The following is a 24,955-nucleotide window of genomic DNA, read 5'->3' as shown; positions in this document are numbered from 1 at the left end:
AGTGTTCAGAAAGCCCTAGAAGTCTCTCCACCTGTGCCTCCCAGCTCTCAGTGAGGCTCTCTCCCTTGCTCTCATAAATGTTGTGCAAAATACAGAGAGCAGTTATAAAATGAGACAAATATTTCTCAGACGCATCCAGCCTAGTTATGAAACACCTCCACCTTCCCTTCAGTCTGCTAAATGCACACTCTGTTGTCATTCTGCAGCTACTCAGTGTAAAGTTAAACAACTACCTTCTTCTATCCAAGTGTCCACTAAAAGGCTTCATAAGCCAACAAAGCAGAGTTTGATAAGTGGGGTTTCCCAGGATGACTGAAGGAATCGCAACACTATTAATCCTCCACAGTAGTACTGAGAGCAGAAGTACAATTTTTCCAGTGCCTAAAACTGGTGTGATCCTGGGATCATGGACCTCTCCAGACCACCCCATGTTAATACTGGAACCTACTATGGTGATCGACTAGATCTTGCATCATCATAAAGAAATGACTTTTTCTGTTCATGAACTCTGAAGCCTAGTTTTCGGAGGTGGAGGGGGTTTGCAAAAAGAAAGGCATGTGGGGCCCAGTGATCTGGATACAATTCAGGAACCCCAACCATGCAAATTTATCAATCTCCTGTGCACTGTCCAGCTTTATGACCTGGGGCAACGGCACCTTCTTAATAGTAACACAAACCTCCATGACAGCAGTCCTCACAGTTGACCTGCCATCACTGAACTGGTTAGCTACTGATTGACAACAACTGGGGATGGCAAGCTTCCGGCTGGCAATGGCCACACACTTCTCTGTACTAAGGGGAATTCTCATGTTGGTTTCTGCCACTGTGGTATGTGCGCTATGCAGATCTCTAGGAAAGCAGCCTTCTGTAACCTGATGTTCTGCAGCTGCTGCTGGTCATCCCAGCTCTGCAGCACTATTTTGTCCCACCAATGTTGGCTGGCCAAGCCTAGAAGCAGCACTCCACCAAGTAAAGCCATTCCAGGAAAACATCATGCAAAAGTTAAATGCTCAGTTTCATCCTCCTCCTCCTCCTCCTCCTCCAGTAGCATTCGCATGGCTTCAAGGAGACTATACTCGTAGCTGTCTCCCAACTCATGCAGCCAGACTGTCAATATCTCTGGAGCATACTGTTTGTATTAATGGTTGCCAAGATTGTGGCACTCAGCAGTACTTCCTCCACATTGCCTTACAGAAGTTTAAAAACGGTACTGAATTGCTAAAACTGGATACATTGTGGGATATCAGGAAAGGAATCATGGGAGTTTATTACCTTGATCTCAACTCCCAGAATTCTAGTAGGTTCAGGTGAGTATCCAATACAATATATCCTTTCATCCTAAAGGCTAAGTACGTACGTATGTGCAGCTAATTAAATGTTGTCACACATGGAATGGAATACAGCAACTATTAACATTACATAACAGTACACAGTCCTTCAACTGAGTAGTGCACAGGTGTAGCTCCACTGAACCATCACAAGGAAGCCGCAAACATGCCGTGCATTATCTACTTAAACTGGAATTGGGCCAGGACAATGTGGCTAGTACTTCTGGGCAGGGATTGTGCTGTTTTATTATGTGTTTGTACAATGGCTACCAAAAAATTACTACATAACATTAAATATTCAGTACGAAAATGCTACGAGTTCTTTAATGACCAGATAGTTAACCAATTTCTTCTACAGCACACTTTTCCCCTGGGATGTCTTCCATGCAAGGCACAGACCAACCCTGTTTAGTTTAGATCTGACAAGGTTACATCCAAAAGTACAACTGCAAGCTTTAATCCCCCATTAAAAAAACAGCTAAGAAACTGTCTAATTCAATCTCCTTTTTTATCTGATTTTTCCCATCCCTAGATATTGTGTATTTACATTCTTCTACCCCACTTTTTTCTTGACTGCATCTCTCACCTTCCTGGCTCCCTTAACTTTAATCTCTTCCACATCCTTGCTTCTGCATCACTCTCAATTCCACTTTGTTATGGCTGTTGGATTTCCTTCCATTTCCCAACACATCTAGAGCCAATCAACGTCGTTTCTTAAGTTATTCAGATAGGATTAGATAGTGACACAAGGTCTCCCTCTATACACTGGACTCAATTCACCTCTGCATCCATGGGGATTACAGTCTGCAACCTCTTGCAGTGCTTCTGCAGATGCACCTAAAAGGAGATTCCAGGAGGCCAGGCAGTGGTACCATTGTCACCCTCTGCCAGCCTAGGTCAGTTCTCCTCTCCAGGAACCACATTAGCAGAGGCTGCAAGGAAGATGTGCTCCCAGGAACTCTGGCCATGCCCTTCTTTGACCACAATTGTCCAATTTGTGGGCAGTGCCTAAGACTTTCTCCCCCTCCTTTCCCCTCAGCATAGCTTGCAGTGCCCATTTGGACTGTCTACACCTAAGGCCACAGCCCAGGTTTCACCAGTAGAATCCAAGTAAACTGGGACCACTGACTGTGCTTCTTCAATGCTAGCACAAATGGCAAGGGCACAAGCTTAAGCCTAAATCTGTATAGGCAATAACTAGGCTTTTTGACAGGGAAAAGTTTTACCAATTATACTGATATACAAGCGTAGAGTATGTGAGGGGGAAAAAATTCAGTGTAACCCAAGGTGTGAATTCAAACAGATATAGTAATAGCAGTATAACTCCCCTGTGAAGACACACTTATTGCAGTATGAGTGTGCCTTTTTTGTTTGTTTGGATTACACCTCTTCACAAATGACATAAGCTAAAGTAAAAAAAAAAAAAAAAGCTACCCTTACAAAGAGACAGGAATGTCCACACAGGGTTTAAACTGGTATGACTATATCAGTTTAAATTCATATTTTGAGTTATATACTGAAGGTTTTTTTTCCTGTGTAGACAAGGTCTAAGACTCATACATAGCCCTCCTTGCCTACCATAAACCTCTCACCATTCCCGATGGTAAGCCGATTGCCGCCTGTAACAGGGACAGCCACCTCCTGAGCACCCCCTCATGACCAGACGTCATTCGCCACTGCTCTGCCACCAATTTCTCCCCTCTTCAAGGCCCCTTAACTCAGACAGGTAATTAAAATATCCTCCCCCTCCTTGGGTTCCATTTGTTGAGTCCTTATAAACTGGCCCTCCAGACTTCAACCCCAGTTCATTCACTCCCCCCCCCTTTAGGTAGGGAGTTCCCAGCCCTTCCTCCCAGAGCAAAGTCCCAATTCAAAGTCTCGCAGGCTTACTTCAGTACGGGTCTCTAGCAAAAAATCTTTGGCTCACTATCACAGCTTCCTCAGTCTTCAGGGTGTTCCCTGCAAGAGCCTTTTACACACCACAGTTTCTCTATAATTTTCTCAGTTTTCCCCCTTTGCTCTTTATACAGCAATCACCCTGATCTCCTCCACAAGTAGTTCATTCTGTAATCAGGGTTGGCTATTCCCATTCATTAAGGGATGAGCCACCCTGTTACACCCCACAACAGAAACCTCACTATAACAGCAGACCATCACAGCTATGTTCTTATAAATAATTTCCCGGGACTATTTGCAGGAGCAGGCCTACCTGTAGGAACAAAACAAACAGAGACAACACAGTCCTAATCTATTTCACTTGCTCTGGCAAGCACCTCTAGGGAAAGTCTGGTGAGAGACAACAGGTACAGTTCTCCACTAGATTTTCATACACAGTTAATGACCTGTAACAATTTGAACTCCTGCAAAAGGATTTTCTTTCAAAACTGGTTTAACTAGTTATCTGTTTTCTTGGTAAAATGAGTAATATCTGTTTTTGTTTGTAAAGGCGTTATCTCTGCTTGTTGTACAAAGAGTGTTTTGGGGGTTGATTTGCAAGGCTCAATCAGCCATTCTTTACTAATCCTTAAGACCTTTCACCAGTGTTTTAAAATTGGAAAATAAAATTTATTGAGATTACATTTTCTATAGTCTCAGGGGTACTATTTAATGTTTAGTCCATTTGCCAATCTAGAGTAAGGAGACAACTCAGAAATGAAAAGTTAGTTAATTAACTAGTGAGACATTATAGGATTATCTTTGTTTACCGGCTGATATTTTAGAACTGCTATTTCTTCCATCTGAAGAGAAGAAAATTAATATTCTATAGAACTGTGTAACAGGTCCAGTAGGCCTGGTTCAATCAGCCCCGCCTGTGCTATAATTAACTGGCCCCCAAACTAAGGGGGCTGAACTAATGGGGGACAGGTGACAGACAAACACCGGGGCCTCATAAAAGGTGTGAGAAAACACCATTTGGAGGAAGAACCACAAGGAGTAAGTTGGGCTCCTTTGGAAGGCCCTGAAGTACAGTCTAGAACGACTTGAGCAAAATAGCCTGGGAGTCCATACTCTATCCTAAAGCGGGGAAGACTGAAAGGCAACCTACAGGGGACAAAACTGTGAGGGGACTCCAGAGAAGCAGCCTAGGAATCAAGCTCTATCCCAGAGTACAGACACAAACTGAGCCTGGTAGGTGGGTTGAAGAGGAGCCCAAGTGGGGCAGAAGAACCATTTATTTGGACTTTAATTACACCAGAAGGTGACTGAACTCAGTGATATCCAAACAGAGGGCTGAGCCATGGAAATCCTTGGGAGAGACAAAATATGCTGCTGAGGGGAAACTGAGATAGGAAGTGCCTACAATGCCACATTTGACCACAGCAGGGGGATACTAGAGGGAAGGCATGCCCTAAGACAACTCATCTTTAATAAGAAACCATATTTTGCAAGTCTTGAAGGAAAAGCAGTTCTCAAAACTCAATCAATGGGCCATCTAAGAAAGCATTATTTATTAAACTAGGAGTCTATTCCACATTAGGTCATCCAAGAGCCAAAAGTTTTCTCTTTGCCATAGTAATGAAAGAAGATCAAAGCAGCCTAGACCTGAAATGGAGAAGATTGAATTTTCTCACAAACAGAAGCCAGCAGACTATAATAAAACCTCACAATACTCATTCCAACTCTATGCTAATCGTGATCTGCCTTGTGGCAAAAAAAAAAAAATAAATTTTTTTAGGATTAGGATTCAATAAATAACACTACCAAAAACCAAAAAAGTTATGTCTAGCTTCTAAATATTCCCAGCTAAACTAGTAAGCATATAGTGTAACATTAAAATAGATACTACTCAGTTTACTTCTCAAAATTTATCTGCTTTACAACAAAAAAAAACTGGCAGAAAGTTGTATATCTTTACAATCGCCTCTTGCTCTCTGCAAACACTATTCCATTATATTTTTCTAGTACACAGCTGAATATAGCAGCTGTGAGACTAAGAAATGCCAGTAACCAATTAGGCTGGCATAAACCTTGTCTTGCATATAAAGTGAGATTCAATTTCAAATGCTGAAGCACAATAGCCAAATGAATCTGCAGAGAGTTGTTGAAAGGCATCAGTCCTTGATTCATAGTCCATTTTCTGGAGTCAGAGTATTTAAAATCTCAAATACAAGGATTTTTATTAAAATGCATTTGACAGGACAAAGATAGAAAATTCTTTATCTAATTATTTTTTTCTACAACATAGACTCTCCAAAAGGAAAAAAAAAAAAAAAAAATGCAGCAGCTGTTCCTAATGCACTAGGATTTCAAACTCAGTGTTTCTTCAATTTCTCTTTCCTATAATCACAGGATTGTGATTCACATTACAGCACAACAGCTTCCCAAAAAGTCACACTGCTACAGATATCAGTCTAACTGAGAAGTTATGTAGAATACCTGCATTAGCTGTATAAATAAGCCTGTGTTGCACAGTGTAAGGGATACCTATGTTTCTTCCCACAAGCTGGAGTACTTACACTATACCTCTCATATCTACACATTATACATGACATGTGGATTTAAAATTACTAAAATACAGTTAGCTTAGCTTTTAGCCACATTCTTCCAACACACATACCCTGTGTGTTACTGACACCCTAGGTGTAAAAATGAAGAACGTCAGCCACACTCCCTTCATTTCCCAGACACAGTAAGGAAAGCCTGAAGACAAGTGAGCAGATAAGGCAAGTGCAAACATTCAGAGAATTTTTTTGGAGACTGGATAACAGTGCAGGAGAAAGTTTAGGAATAAGGAGAAATTGCAAAAACTCTTGGGCCAAATTAAACATCCCAACTAACTCCTAAATTCAGTCAGTGATACTGAGTAAGTGTGTGTACTGAATTGTACATAGCTTTTTACCCACATCTGGACTGGATGTTTTTTATCCAAGAAACTCCTTGAATCTGCCCTAATTCTGGAGGAAATGACCCCATATGGGACCAACACTTTGGAATCTTTCTAACAGATTTCATTGTATTATGCAAGCTACCCATCAGCACTGAGCCAGCAATGATAGGACGAAAAAATGTCAAGATGGTTGGTTAACAATAATTACACTATGTTAAGATATTTTCCCCACAGGTGAATTTTAAGTTACTTCTCACTGTCCCAGCAGGCCCAAAGCTTAAGCCAGGAAAAAGGAGGGCAGCCCTTCCACAAAAACAAAAAAGTTATAATGGTGTACAAGGAACACTGTATTTTCATTTTTCCCTGTGCAATTTGAAATCCTGACTTAAAGCACTGTGCTGTGGAGAAGCTTCTAAAGCCATAGGAATACCTCTGAAACAACCACACAGCCCCAAGTAACAAATGCAAAACTAATAGAACAAGTTAATTCCAATTCCACACAAAGATTCCAGGTCTGACGATACACAATAAAACATCACATTTGCTCTCTAATCCTCTCATTACTCCCTACAAAAACTGTAGCAGGAAGGAGAGCACTGGAGCCAATCTATAAGCATCATAGGGTGTGTGCAATTAGTCATGTGACCTCAAATATCAGCTAACTGTTTGTAATAGTTCCAGGTTAAGGTGGCATGAAAATGAGAATTGCTGGAGGCAATTTTCATGAAAGAAAACAAAGAACTTTAGTGTAATATTTCTGACCTTGTCTCTTAAAGAACATGGGAGGTGTTACTCTAATTCAGACCAGTGGTCTTTGACAGTGGTCAGCACTAGATGCTTCATAGGAAGTTGTAAGAAACCCTAAAGCAGACATTTACCTATTCTTGGTGTCTATGCAAGTACCTACATAGGCCTCATCACTGTAGCATCCACGTGGCTCCCATTCCTTAAAAGAAGACAGAGTCTAATTGTGAAGTAGTTTGTCAGTAGGCAAGAGGTATCCTCACCTCATCAGTCAATGGTTAACTAACAAGATAATGTTCATGTTAAACATATCTGGCCATGTTATAATCCTCTGAAAATTCCCATTTTAATTTCCACAGCAAAAATGCAATTGTACATTGAAAAAATTATCCTTACAAATATACTGGAAATAGTATATAAACATTTATGTTAAAAGAGAGAATACTGAGGTTGTAAAATCAAGCCCAAAGTTAGGATATACCAGAATTACAGTAGTCCATGCAACCTTAACTCTGCCCCCATATGCACATTATGATATAGAGACTAATTAAAATGATGACATTGTTTTCTTCCAAAGAACCTCATCTTCATTCAGTGCTTAGGATAGATAATGCTCAGTGAATTAACCAGCTTTAGGTAGAGGGCAAGGCTGTTGCCTATGAAACACTACCTCATTCGCTACTTAAATTGGAAAGTATGTTGCTAATAAGGCATGGGTCTGCAGGAAGAGAAACAATGGTCTTGTGGTTAAAGCACTTAAATACATAGCAAAATAACTGGGATCTATCATTGGCTCTGCCACAGATTTCTTACGCGATTCTGGGCAAAACATCTAAGACCAAAATTTTCCACAGATGGCCTCTACTGTGTTTCTATATTTTGGCATCCAATCTGACACTCCTGGAGCCCAATCTTCAAGTGCTCAGCAGTCACACTAAGTTAAAGTCACTGAGAGTTCTGAATCTTCAGCAACTCTGAAAAGTCAGACCCTAATTGTCACCCAATCACTGAAACACTCAGATTTCAGAGACACTTGCAAATTTTGCCCTTAAATCTGGACCTCAGTTCCCCCATCTGTAAAATGATTTTGCCTCCCTACCTCACATGGGTGTTGTAAATATTAAGTGGTTAATGTCTGTGGGGTGCAGGGTTTGGCTGGTATGCAGCAAAGAAAGCATAGGACAACACACAATGATGACAATAATAAAAAATATTCAACAGCTGCCTGAACCACTGAACACCATCTATGCTTTGCATTGAATGAGAGAGGAGTCCTGTGGTAATAAAGGGCAGTCTCTAATTACATTACATTATATACAATTATAATGCATATATTATTTTCCTCCTTGTGAAAGACTGCATAGGCAACCCTCAATTCTGACATTTCCTAACTTACCTCACGCAGCTTATTCCACAGACAAGAAGTGAGGCACCAAAACAGGTATCAAGCTCTGGAACACCAGCATATCAAGCCGATGCTGAACTACTTTAAGTACTAATGCTGCTGGAGTACCAAGACAGGCACTGAAGCATCAACAGAAGCCAAAATGGAGCACCAAGCACACACTGGTACAGAGGCACCGGTACCACCCAAAAATAGACACTGAAGTGCCAAGTTGAGTGCCGAAGTATAAAACTGCCACAGCTGGAGAGCTAAGCTCAAGAGAAAGAACTAAGTTCCACTCCATTTCTTGCACTCATGCTACACTTTCGCTGAGGTAGTGGATAAGAAACATAGCCCAATCTTAGGAGTACCAGTCATACCAGATTCAAGCTTGCTACGTTGGTGCTCCCCCCCATATGGATTACCTGGAACTGTATTCTATTTCTACTATAAATATTTTTTGTTTGCTTTTCCTATACTTTTAAGTCTTCCCACATTTCAATCAACTGTTCTGCTGACTTTTCATTTTCCAAGTACGTCTATGAAGTTTCCCAGTACATACAGAACACAAGTTTGTCATAGTTTCCTCTTTTACAGAGGCTTTTTGGTTGCACACCCCTTTGATGCACGTCTGAGTTTTTTAGTTTTCATTTTCTTTTCACTGAAAACCCTGAGAGATTTTCCTGCTTCAGATTCCTAAACTCCTCTGAGAACCTTTTCTTCCATTTACTCAATTTGAACCAGATCCAATTGCCATCTATCCAGTAACTTCAAATGACAGTTCACAAATTTTTCATCATTTTGACACAACAGATTTGAGTAGAAATCTGGATCTTCAATTTCAGCTACTAGAATATAAAGAAACAAACTTTTGTATCAAAAAGTAGGTTTTTTTTAAATTACTTTTAAAATTAGTTGCCTTTCAATTACACTGTATGTCCCCTACAACTGGTGTTATGAGACAGAGAGAATAGAAGCTCCAGATCTACCTTCTCTATGCCATTTATTGTTTTATATACTTGTATCATCTCCCTTTGAATTTCTCACTTTTCCAAGATAAAAACTCCCAATCTTATTCTCTCCATCAAGTTTTTCTGTGCACCAATCATTCTCACTGCCCATCTCTGAACTCCCTCAAATTCTGATATTTCTGTGTGAGATGAAGTGACCAGTATTGTACACAATATTCCAGAAGAGGGCAAACTGGAGTGAACAGGGAATAGACAAAGTTTACAGAAGATACAAAATAATTCAAGATAGTTAAGTCCCAAGCTGCAAAGAGTTACACGGAATCTCACAAAACTGGATGATTGGGCAACAAAATGACAAATGAAATTCAACATTGATACTGTAAGTGCAAAGTGATGCACACTGGAAAAAATAATCCCAGCTACACATACGTAATTAGGGGTTCTAAATAAGCTGCGACTACTCAAGAGAGATCTTGGAGTCATTGTTGAGAGTTCTCTGAAAACATCTGCTCAATACACAGGAGTGGTCAAAAACGCTAATAGAATGTTAGGAACTGTTAGGAAAAGAATTAAAAAAGAACAAAACAGAAAATACCATAATATCAAATATATAAATACACTGTGCGCCCACACCTTGAATACCGTATCCAGTTCTGGTTGTCCCATCTTAAAAAGGACATATAGTGGAACTGGAAGAGGTTCAGAGAAGGGGAACAAAGATGTTCACAGGTATGCAATGGCGTCCACACAAGGAGAGATTAAAAAAATTAGGGCTGTTCATCTTAGAAAAGAGACTATTAAGAGAGGATATGATAGAGGTCTATAAAATCATAAATGGTGGGGAGAAAGTGTTACTTACCCTTTCCACAATATAAAAACAAGGGGCCACTTGATTAAATTAATAGGGAGCATGCTAAATACAAATAAGAGTAAATACTTTTTCACACAATGCACAATTAATTTGTGAATAACATTTGTTACATGTAGCATGTAACAATTACATTACATTACATAACTCATTGCCACGGGATGTTGTGATGGCCAAAAGTATAAGTGAGTTAACAAAAGAACTGAATAGGTTCCTGGAGGAGAGCTCCATCAATGGCTATTAGCCAAGATGGTCAAGGATGTAACCCCATGATTGGAGCTACCCTAAACCTCTGGCTGCCAGAAGCAAGGAATGGAAGGGAAGAGTGAATCCCTCCAAAATTGCTCTATTCTGTACATTCCCCCTGAAGTTCTGGCATGGGCCACTGTCAGAGACAGGATACTGACCCAGATGGACCACTGGTCTGACCCATTATGGTAGTTCTTATTGTTTTCTTTTCAAACCGAGTCAATAGCATTAAGTAGAAACACATTTTTCCTCATTTTATGGATGAAGGTAGCCATTACCTGGTCAGAGCCTGTTCCAGCCATCTTGTATTAATGTCACTGTTGATTCCTTTAATTTTTTTAATTTCTTTATTTGCAGAATCCAACAGTGGACCTGTATGACAGGGTATACCTGGCCCTTTGAGGCTCCCTGCTTGAGGCCCTGCAGCCCTACCACTCTGTGCCCCAGAAAGGGGCAGCAGAAGGAGGTCCTCCAGGCCTTTTTTAAAAGGTTGCACAGAAGCAGCTAATCTGAGCCCAGAATGCTCAGATAAAAGGAGCTAGAGGGCCTGAGCAGGTCAATTCCTGGCTCAACCCAGAGAAGCAAGGAAATGTTCTCCTGGCCAATCACAGGAGCTTGAAAGTGAACCAGAAGATGGGTTCTGGTGGTATTTTACATTCAGCAAGGAGGAAGAGGCTCTGAGAACTTCAGCCCTGAGGTATGGGAGAAAAGAAGCAGGCTACAGTGGGAAACAGCCCAGGGAATAGCAGCAGCAAACTGGAGGGAACACTATGTGGTTGCTATGTACAGGGTCCCTGGGCCAAGACCTGGAGTAGTGGGCGGGCCCAGATTTAACCCCTATCCACCACCACCACCAGCCAATGCTGAAGTGATCTAAGCCCGGAAAGGGGACACAGATAGTTTAAAAGCCTGAGAAAGGGACTAGACACAAAGGGCTAAGAGACTGGGCTGAAGACACTAATAAGGACACACTGAAAATTCTTGTTGGACTTTGTTACCCTGGAAGGGTTTAATCTAGTGTTTATCTGTGTGACTTAACCAGAGGGCTGAGCAACTGAAGACCTGCCTACTGAGGCTGACAAAGTACAGGGGGTGCTAGAAGCAGAAAAAGGCCTGCAGTATCTGATGCAGCAGGAGGCGCACAAGAGGTATGTGTCTCATGTCAACTTGCAAGTTTAAATTTGCTGGAAGGAACACACCCAGGTTGCAGTGTTTCATTTATTATGGAGCTGCTGGTTAAAACTCTATAGTTGAGTCCAGGGTAGACCGATTTAAATCACTTTGATTTAAACTGGCATGCAGGAAGCCTTTTTTTAATAGATTTGCAGTAAAGGAGGTTTAGGTTGGACATTAGGAAAAACTTCTTGTCAGGCTAGTTAAGCACTGAAACAAATTGCTTAGGGAGGCTGTGGAATTTCCGTCTCTGGAGGTTTTTAAGAACAGGTTAGACAAACACCTGTCAGGAATGGTCTAGTTATTACTTAGTCCTGCCTTGAGTGCAGGTGACTGGACTAGATGACCTACTGAGGTCCCTTCCAGTCCTACACTTCTATGATTCTAATCCTGTTTTGCATTTGTATGCTTTAGTGATTTTCCTAAAGAAAGACCGACTTATTTGTTGGTATAATTTGGTATGTCTTTTTTACTAACTAGTAGTATACACTATGTACACTTATTTAAGCAATTATATAGCTTAACATGAAACTTATGATAGAGAACAGTGAATAACATTTCTTATTTAATAGACAATTGATTTGTTTACTTGTGATTTGTGTCAGCTTTAAATAAAAACTGGATTTTTATCCACCCTGGTGGAGTCGGAAGTTTTCAGTTTCACAGTTTTAAATGTTTAGTTTGTAAAATCTCATTAAAACAGCAAATCACAGAAAGTAAATTGAGTACTATTTGGATTGTTCACAGTAGTTTGATGAAAACTGGGTTGATACAGAAAGAAAGTTTCAAAATTACACCTTTTTCATGTTTTTTCACTGGATTGTCTCACATTTTTTGGATATTCTTTGCAAGAAATCTAATGCTCTCTGGAATTTGTCCTTTGTCCCACTTGATGTTCCTCCTGTGCTCATTAATATAAGATCACTTATAGATGTTGTTGTCTGTGCTGTGATTTTTCACCTTTTTTCTGAATAACTGATAAGAAATGCACCAACCAAAACCGTGTTTAGCACTGACAATGTACAACATCCACTCTTATCTGCCCTGACATTAAGGGGTAGGCAGAGTCTCCCAGGATCACAATGGGCATTTCGACTTCCCCTACGGTGATCTTCTGGTCCGGGAAGAAAGTCCTTGCTTGCAGCTTCCTGAACAGGCCAGTGTTCCGAAAGATGCATGCATCATCCACCTTTCCAGACCAGCCTGCATTAATATCTGTGAAATGCCCATGGTGATCCACAAGCGCCTGGAGAACCATTGAGAAATACCCCTTCCGATTAATTTACTCGGTGGCTAGGTGGTCTGGTGCCAGAAATGAAATCTGCATGCCATCTATCGCCCCTTCACAGTTAATAAAGCCCATTTGTGCAAAGCCATCCACGCTGTCACGCACGTTGCCCAGAGTCACATTCTTTCAAAGCAGGATGCAATTAACGGTCCTACACACTTCCGTCAACACGAGTCCAACCGTCAACTTTCCCACTCTGAACTGGTTAGCAACCAATTGGTACCCAGGTTTCACAGTGCAATCACCACGCGCTTCTCCAATGGCAGGACAGCTCTCATTCTCATGTCCTTGCACAGCAGGGCTGAGGCAAGTTCATCACACAGTGCCATGAATGTGGCTTTGCTCATCCAAAAGTTCTGCAGCCACTGCTCATCATCCCAGACGTGCATGACAATGTGATCCCACTACTCAGTGCTTGTTTCTGAAGCCCAAAAGTGGTCAGCAGTGTGGACACAAGCAATCTCGTGTCGTAGCTAGTTCATGTGGTGAGATCAATGTCACACTCCTCTTGCCTTTGTAGTTTAAGGAATAACTCCACTGCCACTCGTGACGTGTTAGTCAGAGCAAGTAGCATACTGGTCAACAGTTTGGGATCCATTCCTGCAGACCGAAGAGGCAGAGCATGCAGGACACAAACCGTTGAAAGATGGCGCCAAATGCGGACGGAAGCACAGGGATTGCTGGGATGCGAAGCAGTGCATCATGGGGGCATTGGGACAGGACCCAGGATGCCCAATAACCCCCTCCACCTTCCCATAACTCTTAGCAGCAAAAGAGGAAGAAATGCTCTGTGGGATAGCTGCCCAGAGTTCACCGCTCCGAATACCACTGCAATTGTGAACACACAACAGCGGTTTCCCTACAGCGCTCTCTGATCGGCGCTGTAACTGCCGGAGCTGTAACTCTGCCAGTGTAGACATACCCTTAGACTGGGTTTTGTACATGAAAGAGCTCAGACCTTCAAACTTCCATCAAAGTTAACACTTACTGAAATCTAATCTTATGTTTAGAATCTTTTTGGAGTGTAGCCTTTTAGAATGGTCCTCTTTTGCCATTATTGTTCATAACTGGAAGACTCTCCTTCAGCTAAAGCTGAACATATTCTTCTATATAATGAATTCCATGAACTAACTGTCCTCTTCCAAAATTGTTGCTATCACATCTAAGCAAAAATGGCTGAACATGATGGGGTTTCTTTTAAATGTAATCTTAATTCAATTTCCTGGGTTTGTAATACTTGCTTCTGGGATAGTTCCAAAACCTCTATAATTGTTTTTAACCTTGCATTACTGATGTATACACTAAACTCTCCTGCCACTTTTGCATAGTTTTCCTCTGTGACTAAATATTTAAATCATACACTTGCTAAGAGAAGTAATAAGCCACTTTTGCTTGGATTTGTGCTTACAGAGCCACTATCAACCTGTTCAGATACCTTAATTTTAAGGTCTCAGAAACCCAAAGACAGGGCTTACATTTCAGCAGCTTTTAGCTTACAGCCTAGTCTATTTTTTCCTTTGTGCAATTTTATACCTCTACTCATTGTTCTTGCCACACCAACCTGAACAGGTCTTTTTCCTCCTTGATGTTGACACCTTTCAGATATTTGTAGATGTATGTCACCGCTTATTCTTTCACTCTCCACCCCAAGCTATACATATTAAATTATCTTAATCATTCTTCATATTTTAATTGCTCCAAGCCCTTTTTAGTTCTAGTTCTGTATATCCTTATCCTTCAAATCCCAGTGGATTGAAACGGCAACAATATTAATTTAAAAAAACTACCAAAAAAATGACCCAACAGTTCAGGGCTGCTGTTCATCTTTAGTCAAATTTTATGGTATAGAAAAATAAAAACATTCTTTCAAAATGAAAGACACGGTAAGAGCTAAATGGATTTAATTTCTCCCACAAGCCACCTCTTCGTATGCGTATCTTCTCTTTCCCCACGCACCTGTATCCTTTTCCCTCTTGTATTTCTCTTACACCCCTCATCCACTGACATGCTTTGAGTAGCATTTATCTCAGCAATTCGGGAGAGAGGTGCTTCAGAGGAGAACTTAGTGCTTCTGCAGCCACACCAACTCCATAATATGAGAGGGGAAGATCTTAATTTTCTGAAGGGAAGCTTCAGATCAGCTCTTTAGCCAGTGGCTGGGGATCCAGAGAGTAGCTTTCTAGCTGCTCCCCGACTAATAGTTCCATCTTGTAAGAGTGGAGGCTGAGCCAAAATCTTCTACTCGGCAGGCTGAACTACAGAATGGGTTTCTCCATCAGCGAAAAAGAACTGGGAAGGGAGAGAGACCATGATTATGTAATCCCAGTGATCACACAGGAGCTTTAAATCCACCATTAGAAATAGCTTTACACTAAACAAGCCTGTGGTATAGAAGTACTGAAGAAAACAAAATTTCTCTAAGGAAGAAGATTTCTATTTTTGACTTTGAAGAGTTATTTATAATTGACAAGGTTCTCTCCCCACTCTGAACTCTAGGGTACAGATGTGGAGACGTGCATGAATACCTCCTAAGCTTACTTTTACCAGCTTAGGTTAAAACTTCCCCAAGGTACAAACTATTCTACCCTTTGCCCTTGGACTTCCACTGCCACCACCAAACATCTGACCTGGTTTATTTTATTAGGAAAGAGCCCGTTTGGAAACGTCTTTCCCCCCAAAAGCCTCTCAACACTTGCACCCCACTTCCTGGGGAAGGTTTGATAAAAATCCTCACCAATTTGCCTAGGTGACCACAGACCCAAACTCTTGGATCTTAAGAATAATGAAAAAAAGTATTCAGTTCTTGAAAAGAAGAATTTTAATAGAAGTAACAATAAAAAGAATCACCTCTGTAAAATCAGGATGGTAAATACCTTTCAGGGTAATTAGATTCAAAACATAGAGAATCCCTCTAGGCAAAACCTTAAAATTACAAAAAGACACACAGACAGGAATATCCATTCTTTTCTCAGCCATTTAAAGAAATCATAATCTAACGCGTATCTAGCTAGATTACTTACTAAGTTCTAAGACTGCTTTCCTGTTCTGTCCCCAGCAAAAGCATCACACAGAGATTTGTTTTCTCTCTCCCCCCAGCTTTTGAAAGTATCTTGTCTCCTCATTGGTCATTTTGGTCAGGTGCCAGAGAGGTTATCCTAGCTTCTTAACCCTTTACAGGTGAAAGGATTTTTCGTCTGGCCAGGAGGGATTTTAAAGGTGTTTACCCTTCCCTTTATATTTATGACGACAATAATCAAACAGTATAGAAAAGCAGCACAAATACAAGGAAAGGCTACAAGTTACATCTTTAACTTTAAAACCAATGTACAGCACAGTAAAAAGCTAATGCTTTTTAAAGTTTGAATTGCACATGATATGCCACCAACAAGTAACAACAATTTTTGTCATGTCGTCTGCAGGGACTGAAACCAGAATGCCTGAATCTAAGAACATGAACCTTTACTACTCAAGTTAAACGGTCACGTCCATTAGCTCAGATGCAGTACCAGACTCAAAGCTCTTTATGTGGTCTGGCCACTAGTTGGAGGACAAAGATACATTGTGTCAGCATGGATTATCCAGGATAAGGTAACTGAGTCAAGTTATTTGTTAGCACATTTGAGCAGTCTTAAAACCAACCAGGCCTGGTCCACATTTAAAAATTAGATCAACCTAAATTACAACACTCAGGGATGTGAATTTTTCCCACCCCTGACTACCCAGTTAAGCCATCCTAATCCCTAGTGTAGACATTGCTAGGTCAATTGGTAGCATTCTTCTATTGATCTAGCTACTGCCACTCAGAGAGGCAGATTAACTACAGAAACAGACAAACCCCTTCCATTGTTGAAGGAAGCATCTACACTACTGCTCTATAGAGGCACAGCTAGCTACAGCTGCACCACTCTAGAGCCCAAAGCAAAGCCCATGGCTTCAATCACAAAACATATCTGTCACCAAAGAGGAGAGCAAAAGTGTGCTCTGACTTCAAGTTATCCATAAGGATCTGCAAAACAGCAAAATGACCCAAACTTAACACAATTATACAGGGTCATATTGGACTTTCAACCTTAATATGAAATTCCCAATGATATCAGTAGAAGTTGAACATATAAAGAATATGACACAGGAGATCTTGACAAATTGAGGCCAGCAGCGCTCTTTCAAGGAGGAGCAACATCAAAATTCTGCAAAATCTATGGTTTTATTTTTAAAAAATTAAGTTTACAGCACTTATTGTTACAAAAATTACTCTCAGGTCATGTTTTTAAGATTAACAGGTGTAGTAACATCACTATAAGTCTAGGAACTGCCACACAAGATCAGACCAGAAGTCCATCTAGTCCAGTACCCTGTCTCTAAAAATGACCACGAATGACCAGAATAATATGCCCAGATGGAAAGTTTCTTCCTAAATTCCATCAGTTAGAGGCCAGCTTATGTCCTGCAGCCAGTGGTTTATATCCCTTCCAACACTCTTCGGGGGTTTTTTGTGTTTCACTAATTCTTTTTATAACACACAATATTTCTTCCATCCATGTCAACATTCAATAGTTTTTTTAATCCTACAAAACTCTTTGCCTCACTGATATCTTGTGGCAAGAAGTTCCACAAGCTAATTGTGTATTGCTTATTCTCTTTTATCTGTTTTAAATTAGCTGTCTTTCAAAATCAAGGAATGTCCTCTTGTTCTTGTATTATGAAAAAAGGTGAATGGAAATGCTTGATTCACTTTGTCCATATCATTCATAGATTCCAAGGCCAGCAGGGACCACTATCATCTTGTCTGACCTCCTGTATAACACAGGCCATAGAACTTCCCCAAAATAATTTCTAGAGGATATCCGTTAGAAAAAAATCCAATCTTGATTTTAAAATCATCAGTGATAGAGACTTAACAACTCTTGGCAATTTGTTCCAATGGTGAATTACCCTCACTGTAAAAAAAATTATGCCTTATTTCCAGTGTGAATTTGTCTAGCTTCAACTTCAAACCATTGTATCATATTGTACTTTCTCTGCTAGACTAAAGAGCCCTTAAGAGCAGTCCCTTGGGTATGGCAAATCGGGGTGACCGCCCTGGGTGCTGCGCTTTGGGAGTCCCCATGCTTCGATAAAATCGCGAGAAGGCAGGCAGGGAGGTGAGGCAGGCGCAAAGCGGGGTGAGGAGGCAAACGGGGAGGTGAGTGGTAGGCGGGTGGGGAGAAGTCTCCTACCAGAACCTCCCCCTCCTCCCATCGCCTCCTGCCTGCCAGCAGACCCCGGCAGTCAGCACCTTCCCCTCCCTCTCAGCTCCTCCCGCCTGCCACAGATCAGGTGTTTCGCGGCATCAGGAGGCACTGGGAGGAAGGGGAGAGAAGCAAGGGTGCAGCGCATTCAGGGGAGGGGGGTGGAACTGGGTGCGACGGGAAGAGGCAGGGCGAGTAGGGGAAGGGGTGGAGTGGGGGCATGGCTTGGGCAGAGCCGGGGGGGGGTGTGGGGGGGAGTACCCCCCAGCCGATTAGAAACTCAGAGCCTATGTCCCTGGCCCCGCACCCCTCTTAGGGACGGCCCTGGAGCCCATTATCAAATATTTGTTCCCCATGTAAATATTTACAGAGTGTATAACCAATTAACCCCTTAGTCTTCTCTTTTTTAAGCTAAGTAGACTCAGACCTCAGTCTATCACTGTAAGGCAAGTTTTCTAATCCTTCGTATGTTCTCATGACTCTTCTCTGAACGCTCTGCAATTTATTATCCTTCTTGAACAGTGGGCATCGGAACGGTACACAGTATTCCAACAGAAGTCACACCAGTGCCAAATACAGAGGGAAAATAACCCCTTTACTCCTCCACGAGATTCCCCTGGATCTCGCATCCCTGGATCACTTTAGCTATAAGAATGGCCATACTGGGTCAGACCAAAGGTCCATCTAGCCCAGTATCCTGTCTTCCGACAGTAGCCAATCCCAGATGTCCCAGAGGGAATGACCAGAACAGGCAATCATCAAGTGATCCATCCCCTGATGTTTTGGTGACAGCTTCACACAGGTCGCTCAAGTTCAGCTGATTATCCATCATGACACCCAGATCTTTTTCAGAGTCACTGCTTCTGAGGATAGAATCCCCCATCCTGTAAGTATGGCCTACACTCTTGGTTCCTAGATGTATACATTTACATTTAGCCACATTCAAACACATACTGTTAAATTGTGCCCAGTTTACCAAGTGATCCAGATCACTCTGAATCAGTCCTCTTCATTATTTACCACTCCCCAATTTTTGGGTCATCTGCAAACTTTATCAGCAAGGATTTTTTGTTTTCTTCCAGGTCATGAATAAAAAAGTCAAATAGCATAGGGCTAAGAAATGATCCATGCAGGACCCTGCTGGAAATACACCCTCTCGATGATAATTCTCTGTTTATTGTTACATTTTGAGACCTATCAGTTAGCCAGTTTTTAATCTATTTAATGTACACTATGTTAATTTTATATTGTTCTAGTTTTTTAATCAAAGTGTTGTGTAGTACCAAGTCAAATACCTTACACAAGTGTCAGTAAATCAAGTCAACACTATTACCTTTATCAAAGTTGTGATCTGAAAAAAAATCAAGTTAGTTTGACAGGATCTATTTTCCATAAACCCATGTTAATTTGTATTGATTACATTACCCTCCTTTAATACTTATTAATCTAGTCTCTTATCAGCTGCTCCATTAGCTTGCCTGGGATCAATGTCAGGTTGATGGGACTATAATTACCGGGTCAGCCCGTTTACCCTTTTTATAAGCTGGCACAACATTAGTGGTCTTCCAGTCTTCTCAAACTTCCCTAGTGCTCCAAGACTTATTGAAAATCACCATTAACAGTACACCAAGCACCTTAGCCACATCGTTATTGTGTCACCTCTTATTCATCCCCAAAGGTAAACACTCCCAGTCTTTACATTCTCTTCATATTAAAGTTTTTCTAGGCTTTTATTCATTCTTCCCATCCACCTGTGAGGGCTCTCTATTTCTACTAAATCATTTTTGAAATAGCGAGTAGAACTGAACAGAGTATTCCACGTGGGTGGAAAACACCAGTATGTACAATGGTATTATAATAATTTAATAATTTCAGTGTTCTTTCTCATACTGTTCCAAGCCTGCAGAGACACAGCTCTAATACTGTTTGGGCGAGGAGGGAAAAAAGTGGGGTGAAAAAGCTGCTGCTCTGAGGGCTGGACTGGGCAGGGAGCACCATGGGGAGGGGAGAGGGATTCCAGCCACCCCAGCAAAGGGATGCCAGGCATGGGGTAAGCTTTGCCTATCTCACCAAAAGATTGTACTTGTAGAAGGAAAGCCAACATCGATTTATTATGGAGAAGAGTTAGCATAAATTGATTTACTGAGAGTGGCCATCATTAGCTATATTACTGTGTGAGTGAAATGGAAGCAGCATTAATTGATTTGGTGTAATTTGTGTGTGTGTGTGTGTGTATATATATATAAAAATATATATATATATATATATAAATAAATAAGTGGTGGGCAGCTATTACTCAGGTGTATTACTCAAGCAGGAAACAGGCCATGTTTGGACCCCAGGAACATGGTACATGCTGGTAACCAGGAAACATGGGCACAACCTGTGGCACTGGTATATTTTGGTCTGGTGAGTAGGTTTAGTCCATAGGGCTAGGAGGTAATGGGAACGTTGTTCAAACTGTGCAGATATGGCACATAAAATTCAAACTATGTTAAGTTATTCATGTGATTAAGGTTTTGCTTCTGAGCAGAGCTGTTACTTGTCAATGGGGTTAACAGATGCTCTTTTCCAGCTACATGTTCATTATTTTGAAACATGAACATTAAATTTAAACATAATACATGCTTTTTAAGTAACTGAATTAGTTGGCTGGTTACTGCTGTTCCATTCTAAATGAAGGGAACTAGTTATTCTCTACAATTATAATTCAAGATACCAAGACGGCATTTGTACCAACGCTCATCTGAAGAAACCGACAATTCCCTGCAAAAACTGCTGTAACGTCTCTTCTTGGAAATGTTGAGTTTCATCCAAAAGCTGTCATGATATTTTGGTTACTGATTCTAATAATATATTTTATTTCTATTATACTTATTTTCCATTTGCATCTTACAACAGACCACTGTTGGAGTGGGTGGGCGAGATTCTGTGGCCTGCGTTGCGCAGGAGGTCAGACTAGATGATCATAATGGTCCCTTCTGACCTTAGTATCTATGAAACTGTGAATCACAATGAAAAACACAATAATTCATCTCACTGGAGTATTCTGATGCCCTTGCTGTCAAGTGTATTATTCCATCATTACACTTATTTTTTGTTGCAATATGTAAGACCATCAAGTGCTATATATGAATCAAAATCAAGGTATTTTATAGAAAGTTGATATTCCTTACAATAATTTAAAAAAAAAAGAAGTCCACAATTTTATAAAGGGGGAGCTTAAAGTGTTACAATTTCAATGCAGTTCTGTGCATAGAAAAACATTTAAAATGACTGGTGGACAAACTGGAGATTCTTCCTACCCTTCGGTGTCACCCTACAAACTGATCAAAACTTAGTTGTCTGATCCTAAAGAATATTCAGGTAAACAAACAGGTAAATAAACAGCTACTTGATTTTTAGAGATCATACTTACCACTCAAATTCGTGTTTTGTTTTAGAAAGGGTGTGTGTTCACTTGGAGTTAGCCTGGATTCCTACCTGAGCATTGCCCTAACCCAGAGATGAGCAAACTACAGCCCATGGGCCACATCCAGCCCATGGGATCCTCCTGCCCGGCCCCTGAGCTCCTGGTCTGGGAGGCTAGCCCCCATCCCCATCCCCTCCCCTGCTGTTCCCCCTCCCCCACAGCCTCAGCTCACTGCACCACCGGCGCAATGCTCTTGGCGGTAGGGCTGCGAGCTTTTGCCGGGCAGCGCAGCTGTAGAGCCTGGGGCTCTGGGCGGCGCGGCTGTAGCATCGTCAGTCACCAGTGCTCCAGGCAGTATGGTAAGGGGACAGGGAGGGTTGGATAGAGGGCAGGGGAGTTGGGGTGGTGGTGGTCAGGGGGTGGAGGGGTGGAGAAGGGTCGGGGCGGGGAACAGGGGGGGTTGAATGGGGCGGGGTCCCAGGGGGCAGTCAGGAAGGAGGAGAGGGTTGGATGGGGCAGCGGAGGGGAGGGAGTGGTCAGGGAACAGGCGGGGTTGGATGGGGCAGGAGTCCCAGGGGGGCCATCAGAGGGCGAGAAGCAGGGGGGGTGGGGGGGTGGGTCAGCTAGGGGGCAGGGGCCAGGGGCCGGGCTATGCCTGGCTGTTTGGGGAGGCACAGCCTCCCCTAACCGGCCCTCCATACAATTTCAGAAACTCTATGCGGCCCTCAGGCCAAAAAGTTTGCCCACTCCTGCCCTAACCTTTCACTCAGGCTGCTAATCTGCCCCTTTTGCACCGAGACATAGGTTAAATCACTGCAATGCTGACAGTCCTCTGTGCCTTCCCACAGTTCCCCCATGTGCCCAGAAGGACAGTTTTTCCTCTATTCACTGCGAAATATTCAGGGTGGGAGCAAAAATAAACATGAGATATGCCCCAGAAGTTCTAGTGGCACACCAGGGTGTGCAGCACCAGTGAGGACACATAATTTGGGTATAGATTCACAGCATAGCTGCACCCTGTTGGACTAACCCAGCTGCAGATCACCCATGTTTTTTCTGTGTATATGAAGAAATACCCAAAATGTTTTACAGAAATCAAATACTTTTATTGGACTATATGTAACCATTACATATTTTGCTGCATCACTTAAACTAATTATTAATATGGGTATTATATACAAGACTTAACTGTTCTCATTTCTGATGTCAATAGTGACCAGAAGTAGTCAGGAAAACAATTATTGTATGAGGCAAATATTTTTAAATGTAAGCAAGACACACAATCCCCAATTATGGCTACTCACAGAGCTCTCAGTGAAATCATCCGACAAGCACAATGAAGTATAAAAAAATAAAACAGTATCTATAAAGAAACCTGCAATAGGTTACACACACAATCAATGAAAAGCCTATCCGGTTCTTTGTGTCACATACAAGTCATTAGTCACAAACTGAGATGTTATGTATAATGAGTGATGGCAGTCTTAATGACAAAACAAAAATGCAGTGTTTAAGAACGTTCAATCTAGAGAGTGGGAAGGAAAGGTAGTTAACAGCACATCCTCATGCAGCTTATATACTGTTTCATGCTCTAGCCATACTCTAGTTTCAGCACCCTGGATCTCCAGGTTTTTCTCAGCTGCTGCACAAGCATCTGAACTTTCCCAGAATGGTTCTGAATAGTCACACTGCTGGAGAATAAACTGATTTTCCAGAGACAATCCCAACATGTCCCTACCCCACGGGACTTCCGTTCTCAACTGGTCTTGGGGATGTGCTGACGTATCACCATTCAAATTACAAAACTGAAGGTATGAGAGGCCTGCCCATTGATACAGACACCGAAATCCCCATCCAGCCTCTGCCCATAAGCCGCCATCCAGACAACATACCCATCACACAAGGGATATCACCTCAAAACCCAGTCACTCATCTCCTAACTTCACGTGCGTCTCCTGAACCACTGCACATGCTACTGAGCAGGCAGGAAGGGAAACATTGGATCAGCAACAGAGGGGTCTAAATACAGAGCAGTGTATTTACATTGCAAAGAGGCACAAAATAGCCAAAGAGCATCAGGTTTTTTTGTTAACTAATGATGGAGGGAGGGAGTGTCCCAAGCCATCTCTCTGGCACTGTACGTTGCAGTACACTGTAAGTACAGCTAATCACAGCTTGTGTTTCAATATGACTGAGAAGTTGTTGCTGTACATCACCCCTTCTGCTCCTTCCCCCCCCCCAGCCCATCTCTCAACCGCACCCCCGCCCAAACTTCCCTCTTTGGGGTCTTCACCCCAAACCAGTTCGTCTCCCCTCCCCCCGTTATCCACCGCCTCACCCATTTTCATTTTTGCCTTCCCTTCCCCTCCCGCCATCAGCCGATATCCCCCGACCCTTCTTCCTCCCCTAGCTCATTCCCTCCACCCCTTGCTCAGCCCACCCCCCGAGTCAGACCTTCTCCCCTCGCCATCCCCTTGCCAGCCCCTCCTCCTCCCCCAGCACTGCAGCAGCCTCCCTGTCTCCAGCCACGGCGGCTGCCGCCCGTGTCCTCGCGCCGCCCCGCCCCCAGCGCACCCGGGAAACGACAGCAACGAGCCCTAACAACCGCGGCAAACAGCAGGCCCGGCCCCTCCCCGGGCCCCACGCGCACAATGGGCCCCGCGCGCAGCCCCCTGCCTCGCGGAGGAGACGGCGGGGGCCGGGGGCTGCGGCCGCTCAGCCTCCTCCCCTTCGCTCACCATCGCTGCGCTTGATCTCCACATAGATCCCGATCTGGATCTTGCCGAAGTTGGCCGCTGCCATCGCTTCATGGGGCAGCCGGGGTCCGAGGCGCTGCCGGGCGGACGCGCAGGGGGCGGGGAGGGCACAGGGCAGCGGCAGCGGCTCCGGGGGAGGGGAGAAAAGGCGCCGGCCGGATACAACAGGCGCTGGGAGCCGCTGCGCCTGCGCACTGCACGGAGGCGTCACTCGGCGGGACCGGCTTAAGGGATGGGAGGGGAAGGTGGCACCTCCGCCTTGGCCTCCGCCTGCCGCCTCCTCCCCCAGCAGGCGAGGGCGCTCGGCCCGCTCCCCTCCCCTCCCCTCGGGAGCTCTGCCCGGGAGCGCTCGCGGGGATGTGGCAGTGAGCGCGGCCATGGCCCCTGCCGACGGCAAAGCGCCTCGGGCAGCCGCCCCGCCGGTTTGATTCCGCCGCCCGTGGCCGCTGAGCCCCCAGCCAGCCCGGTACCGCCGCCCTGTTCTAACCCGCCTCCCGCGCTGATCCCACAGCCACCCTGTTAAACACTGCACCTCGCACTGATCAACCCTCCCATCCCAGGGTGACACCCCGACCGTGGCGGTAAACGCAGCCCGTTAAAACCAGCACTTTGCTCTTATCTTTTCCCTCCCCCAGCTCAGCGTTCCCCTGTTCAAACCTGGCTCTCCCTGTAATGCACTCTCAGCAACTCCAGTCCGCCTTGTTAAAACCAGAGCTCAGGATTATC

General features: G+C 43.1%; 1 protein-coding gene across 3 annotated transcripts in view; it reads right to left on the bottom strand.

The window, feature by feature from the left end:
* KIF2A (kinesin family member 2A) overlaps window positions 1-24,348 on the bottom strand; it is a 93,325-nt gene extending 68,977 nt beyond the window's left edge. For all 3 annotated transcript variants that reach the window (XM_077816913.1, XM_077816910.1, XM_077816911.1), the window contains exon 1: window positions 24,212-24,348. In XM_077816913.1, coding sequence (XP_077673039.1) covers window positions 24,212-24,275 — 64 coding nt within the window. In that variant the 5' untranslated portion in view covers window positions 24,276-24,348. The remainder of the gene's footprint in view (window positions 1-24,211) is intronic.
* Between the last annotated feature and the right edge of the window lie 607 nt (window positions 24,349-24,955).

The sequence above is a fragment of the Eretmochelys imbricata genome, chromosome 5, assembly GCF_965152235.1.
Source record: "Eretmochelys imbricata isolate rEreImb1 chromosome 5, rEreImb1.hap1, whole genome shotgun sequence".
Taxonomy (NCBI): Eukaryota; Metazoa; Chordata; order Testudines; family Cheloniidae; genus Eretmochelys; species Eretmochelys imbricata.
Note: the sequence above shows the minus strand (reverse complement) of the source record. Positions and strands in the feature narration are given on the sequence as shown.